At 38.9% G+C, this 6,667-nt stretch overlaps 1 protein-coding gene across 1 annotated transcript; it reads left to right on the top strand.

Annotated features, from left to right (window-relative positions):
- The first annotated feature begins 1,576 nt into the window (after positions 1–1,576).
- kptn (kaptin (actin binding protein)) lies at positions 1,577–6,360 on the top strand. Its single transcript, XM_057053817.1, has 12 exons — positions 1,577–2,007; positions 2,384–2,466; positions 2,553–2,637; positions 2,717–2,771; positions 3,066–3,144; positions 3,505–3,578; positions 4,068–4,174; positions 4,836–4,931; positions 5,039–5,093; positions 5,175–5,310; positions 5,427–5,600; positions 6,099–6,360. Exons 1-12 carry the CDS (start codon positions 1,776–1,778, stop codon positions 6,237–6,239), a joined length of 1,317 nt encoding a protein of 438 aa, XP_056909797.1. The 5' UTR covers positions 1,577–1,775; the 3' UTR covers positions 6,240–6,360.
- Positions 6,361–6,667: the final 307 nt, after the last annotated feature.

Raw genomic sequence — 6,667 nt, forward strand, 5'->3', positions numbered from 1 at the left:
CTCTAATAAACCAATAAATTCTTAACAGTATCGATGCATCAGCAGAGAGATGGTCAGTAGATTCACTGGGTCAAACACCTGTACCATTCACCTCTGTAACAGGCAGCATCAGACAACTAAAATATACTTCCTACATACATGTGTGTGTGTGTGTTGTGTGTGTGTGTGTGGTGTGTGTGTGTGTGTGTGTGTGTAATGAGTCAGGAGTTGCAGTGTGAGGTGTGTCACAGTCGAGGATGAGTGATTACAGTGGACAGTAATCCCACAGATGGATTAGCAGCTAGTATTAGCAGAAGTGGGGGTGTAGTGTCACAGTATACAGCAACTCTGCTTCACCCCCAGAAAATTCTGTTCACCTTAACAGTGTCATGCAGAAATGACTTCTAAAATAATGAAAGTATTGTGAAGAGTACAGTGTTGGGGATGTACAGTAATCTTCATCCGACAAGAATAAGAAATAAACAATCCTAAATTGTATCCTTTTGGTTGTGATTTTAACATACAAACAATCTGAGCCACCATGTGCAATGTCATTTTCAATAGCTGCATTATATACTGGATTTTTAAAAAATACACCAGGTTTCACATCTTAAAAAGTACTAAATTATGACCATAGAATACCAATAATACCATAAAGTATTATTACTATTATTATTACAACATAGTGATTTTAAGCTTTGTGATGGAGTTATTTTGGAGTGAATTTGGAGGGTTTTTCTTTTATGTTGCTTGGATGCATCCACTTCTTCCATCCAAAATTAATTGCTCATTAAGTTAAAACATGGTTTTGATTACACTTCTTTTCTGGGGAAGTTTTATAAAAAGTCTGGCTGAAGATATTTATTTTTAAGGTCATTACATCATGCTGTTTCCGTTTTCACCTCCATAAATCCAGCACATAAAAGCTTTCTCCTGACCAGCGATGACCAGCAGCCTGAGGCTTCACTGACATCTGCTGGACAAATGTCACAACTGTCTCTAAAGTGGAAAAACTCGAAACAAACTACACCCTCTAACTTAAACTACGGCTCTTACACATCAAGTGGTATCGTATCAAAATCCAGACGGTAATTTTTACACAGGAATTACGTATGTATGTATTTATGTATACAGTCGTAGGTCATACAGACGTTATCATATCACAGCAGACATGATGGATATGTATTAATGAACAAAAATAGAGTTTTTATTGGATGGATGGATGGATGGATGGATGGATGGATGGATGGATGGATGGAGGATGGATGGATGGATGGATGGATGATGTTTCTTCGTGTACCATGATCCACCGATAGATGGCAAAATAATGCTTGCGGTGCATCGAATAGGCCATCAATTTACACAGTGAAGTAGAAAAAGCTGCGCGTTGCCTTTTACGTGATAGGAAGACTTACATCAATTAAAGTTAGCCAGTTTAATATTTGGAATTATCAATTTGACAGCATACACAATAAAATACAATCCTTAATGACATGACTTGCTGTTGTAAAGAATTATTCATACAATTCTTTACAATAGGAACCCTATGGTTTGTACATCAAAACCCATATATCCGATAACATTGAATGCATCACGCCCAACAACCGGAAGTTTTTCTTTTTGCTGGAGAAGTTGAGAAACAATCCTTCAAATTACTGAGGTGTTTTTTCCTCAAATTAATAAAAACTGCCCGTAGAATCAAACTTTACAAGTCATTTCACTGTCTCTTCTTAGCTGGCTACACGCTGTTTTATTAAAAGAGCGAAGCCGCGCATCAAGCATGAACCTCTTCTTGAATGCTCCCAGGCTGGTTTGGGGTCTCCAGAATGTTTCCTGAATCGTATTCCTTCGTGGAGGATAGTTTCAGCCGCTTCCCATCGCAGAGTAACATTTACGGGCTGTGTCAGGCCGGGGAGCACGAACTGCTAGCGGCTACTCTGAAAGGCAAGGTAGTTAGTTTCAGATACCAGGAGCTGCAGAAAAAGATCCGGCCTGTGGCTAAAGACGTCCAGTTTACCTACATACCAGGTGATTAAAGGTCACTAATTAAATGTATGAATTAATCCCTCGATAATAATTGTCACGTTCTCGTGAAAGACTCTAAAGTCTCCAAATTATTTAATCTTAATTTCATTGTGCGTGTATAATATCTATCTATCTATCTATCTATCTATCTATCTATCTATCTATCTATCTATCTATCTATCTATCTATAACACGTGTATAAATATGTGTGTGTGAACTATATATTGCACATTTTTATGTACACTTACTCAAGAAAATAAGTGAAAGCAGGGGAGAGTCCATTAAACTAACACTGTTATATGTAGCCCCACATATAATATGTGACTATATTATATGTGGGTTTTTACAGTTAATCTTGTTAATCTTGGTTCTTATTTAGTTGATGCAGAGATTGTGTCGATAGATGCTTTCAACAAGTCTCCACCTAAGAGAGGCCTGGTGGTGGGCATCACATTTGTAAAGGTATTGTCCACAGCCCGTTTAATTTACATCTTAGTTTATATACACAGTACCGTATGTGGTTATTAAAAGGGTTGAAATGATGGCAGGACTCAGGGGACAAGGCTACACCTTTCCTGAATATCTACTGTGACTATGAGCCTGGTTCAGAATTCAATTTGGATTCGATAGCACGTGAGTGAAGCAACGTACCCGTGTCCATTCGGCGTGTTTTGAGGTTAAACTTGACATTTTAAGGTGTTTCTCTTCACAGAGAGCTGCTTGAATTTGGAGCTGCAGTTCACACCTTTCCAGCTCTACCACACAGAGTAAGTTTGCTGTTACACACCTGGGACACAGGCTAATATTTTAACTAAGTCCTGATTGAAGCTTTTGTTCAAGGCCACACAAACTTAACCAAATGTGAAGAATGTTTGCCCCATCATTTTTGCACAACTTATCATGTTAAATTATATTGCCATCCCTGCACAGTTACTGTGCAATAAGATCAGCGCATTAAAGTTGATACGTGTCTCAGGCGCAGCAGAAGTTTGCCATCATCAGTGGTTTTAGAGTTTTAATCACAGATTTCTGTTTTTGTGTGAATGTTTTTCTCTTGTCAGAGTACAGTGTGATGATGGAGGCAGGGAGACGGTGTTTCTGCTCAGTGGTCATGATCAGAAGATCCATCTGTACAAGGAGGTTAGATTACACACCGAGTGAGTGAGTGAGTGAGTGAGTGAGTGAGTGAGTGAGTGAGTGAGTGAGTGAGTGAGTGAGACACCAACAGAAAGAAAGATTGTATCATATAACATGGTTAATGTTTCAGCCATAAGTAACAATGTAAATTTACTGTAACTCACAGGTGGAAAATGTGCAGCTGTATTTTATTTGAAATGGATTTCTATAGATTGTAGATATGATTGTTATTATTTAATATTATTTGGAATATTAATTGATTGATTGCTCCTTTTGTGCTATCACATACATTCTTCTTATTCTTGTTATGCTGCGCTCTCACTAATGTTCATCATTCAAGCCTTAGTGACTCGTTCCCAACAGAATGTGTCCCTGCACCAGTTTGAAGAGCAGCCAGTGGAAAAACTCTTTCCTGAACTACAACAACTAACCAGCAAGTTAGTCTGAATCCAATCGAGTCTTTGTACTGTTAGAATCAGAGCACAATAAAGAGTTTAAAATCATGAAATGTTTCATAATAACAACCCCTTTTATGTATGGATTGTTTATTTGCATAATTAATTAGTGTGTAAAGAAATAACACAGTTTGAAATACTCTAAATTATGGGATATTTAGAATCACTGATGAAAATCCCTCTTCTACTACGCTAATTTTGCTCCCCACTAATGTTTTTGCCTGATTTTATATTTAAGTTATAATCATTTTTCAAAAAAGCTTCTGATCATCAGAAAAATATTTAAATTTGAATCAAATAACCAATTCTGCCAAAAATTAGAGCACATGTGGACTTTTACTTTTTCACAATTCATCATTTTAACACCACTAACAATAAAGCTGCTGCTGTGGCCACGTTTCTCCACCACAGTCATGACTTTAAACCTTCAACTCTTCAGGAGTGTCCATGACTCCTCTTCTCCTCCTGCAGTGTCCTGTGGTTGGATGTGATGACTATTGCTGGTGGTCAGCGTCTCTCAGCATTCGGCTGCCAGAATGGCTGCGTTGGATTGGCCCTGGTGAACCAGTCAGGACCAGGTGAGGCACCAGGAACCTTTTCTGTAATTGTGGCTTTAATGGTTATTACTCAGACGTGCTAATTATTTTTTCCCCATTGTATCTAATAGCGAGGTTGTTATTAATGTCATTTATCAGAAGAGTCAGTAAAGTTACCTTTAAGTTTTGGTCCTGACTCACAGCTCACATGCCTCACTTGTGCACATGAACTATGCTTTTTCCTCCCGAAACTTGTCGCTGTTTATAACTTTCCTTTATGCCTACAATGTAAAGGGGAATTGATTGTGGCATCGAAACAGGATGTAACTTAAAAAAACTCACATGGTGGTTGATGCAGGTGTACTTTTTCCCCTGTGCACCTTGAGCACACGCTCTGAGATGCATGTTGGGTTGTTAAAATGGAGGCTGAGGTCAGTCCCACTATAGTAAATATTGTGGAATAAAGGAGAAGCTTGTACTTATCAAAGTTAAAACAGCATCACTCATTTCAGCAAAACAAATAAGCCTTAGCTGTTGAAGCCACTTCAGATTTGATCTTGCTTTATCTTTGTGAATAGCACATTTGTGTTGTTCTCTTTATTGGTTTTAATGCGTGTAAATCATTAGGTAGAGATAACAATGATGAATCTTAATAACATGAATAAACCGTGCGGCTGTTCTTGCTTATCTGATGTTGTTTCAGAGGTTTTGTCGAGCTGGCGTTTCCAGTTCGACAGCCCAGTCTCCAGTGTGCTGCTGTTCCCTCTGAGCTGCCAGACTGGACCCAATGGAGACAAAGGTGCGGATCTCTGAATTCATCCCAGTGTGATGCATATGTGTCTGTCCATGGCTGTAGATGAATGTGATAATCATGGAGGAATCTTTCATTCATTGTTCCTCTCCCAGAGGAGAGCTACAATCTTCTGGTGACCAGTACCATAGAGATGGCGGTGGTCTACAGGTCAGAACCTGACAACTTTGCAAATGTCTACCTGAAACCACTTGGCGTGCTGAGTTCTGTGTGTTTGTGTGCTTGCTTCAGAGATGTCCATCAGAGAGGATTGTCCCGGCCAGTGTTCCTCTCAGAGAGCGACCAGTGGGACGCTGTGCTTTGTGCTTTGGTCATCGACCTGGATTTTGACGGGCAGAAGGAGGTGCTACTGGGAACATATGGCCAGGTCCCAGCTCCTTTTTACTGTGCACCCTCAAACTTGCTCACTCTGCTAATTATCAAGGCTGGTATCACACTCGATGAGGAGGATGGTGACAGTTTGCTGTACATTTTGGTCTGTAGGAACTTCTTTGTTACAAATTCCAACCAGTGGGGAATGACGACGATGGGCAGTTTAAGCTACAGTGGAGGCGGAGCTTCAAGAGTCCGGTGCTGTCTGTTATATACTTGGATTTGACCGGGGACGGTTTGAGAGAGCTGGCTGTTCTTACACTGAAGGGACTGCATATCTTACAGGTTTGTTGAACAAAACTTCGGCACAGTCGTCTCTGGTGCCGAAGTCTGTCACCATTCCTCACCATTGTACTCTTAAAACAGTTAGTTTCTAAGGTTTAAATGCATGCAGTGTATACAGTAGTTTATTCGACTGCACAAGTATCTGATCAAAACTGTTCAATGCATTAAAGTTAGGATGAAAATGTGAATTATGATGTTTCTTTTTCACAGAAATAAAATCTATTAAAAAAAATCTTAGTGTAAAAAAACAAAATTCCAAGAAAAATGTTTTATTCTTCGTCTCCAAATTCAAATAAATGTTGTTGTTTTTTTATGAAGTGTAGCTGCTAGATTTTAAAATGCCGATGAACACAGTTACATTCCTTCAGTGTCTGTGCAGCACAGATGTGGGACTGTTTTGGGCAGATGTGAGACTGCGTGGGGCAGTTTAAAAGCCATGTGCCCCGCATGCGGCATCTGTTTTTTGACTAACATCTTTTTCTGTTTTCCGTTGTCCAGCATTCTTTAAGCAGCACTGCTGCTCTGGTCATGGAGCGCCTGGCCCAGAGGCTGACAGCTGGGGCTGAGCCAGTCAGAGACACCGAGGAGGCTCCTCTCAAGCCCTCCTCATTAAAAAGTAATGAAAGTCTTGGAAACTGATGTTTGCTTTTGCTTTTTATCGCCAAATTCCTTTTGCCTGTAAATGTTAAATGTACAGCTGTAATATGATTGCAAGTTAATTTGTCTTCATATTAAAATAAATGATTAACTGGAAAATGTATTAACCGTCAGTCTTTGGCATTTTGTATCTTTGACTTTTCTATCATTAGCATAATTGTGAAAGAAAGTTGACTGTTTTAATGAATGCAAGAAACAATTATTTCCTTTATTAGTGTTGTAAAATACATAAAAAATATACTGCTCTGTTAAATAATGAAGGTAACATAGTGAAAAGTTATTTATCTTGCGCATTGGATTAAATAAATCTCGACATATTATAATTAACTGCAGTAAATCAGGACAAGTAATTGCAAAAAATAAATAAAAGTGGTGCAAGATAATCGTCTGTGGTCAATTTGAAAGAAATT

This window comes from Takifugu flavidus, chromosome 14 (genome assembly GCF_003711565.1).
Source record: "Takifugu flavidus isolate HTHZ2018 chromosome 14, ASM371156v2, whole genome shotgun sequence".
NCBI classification, from domain to species: Eukaryota; Metazoa; Chordata; class Actinopteri; order Tetraodontiformes; family Tetraodontidae; genus Takifugu; species Takifugu flavidus.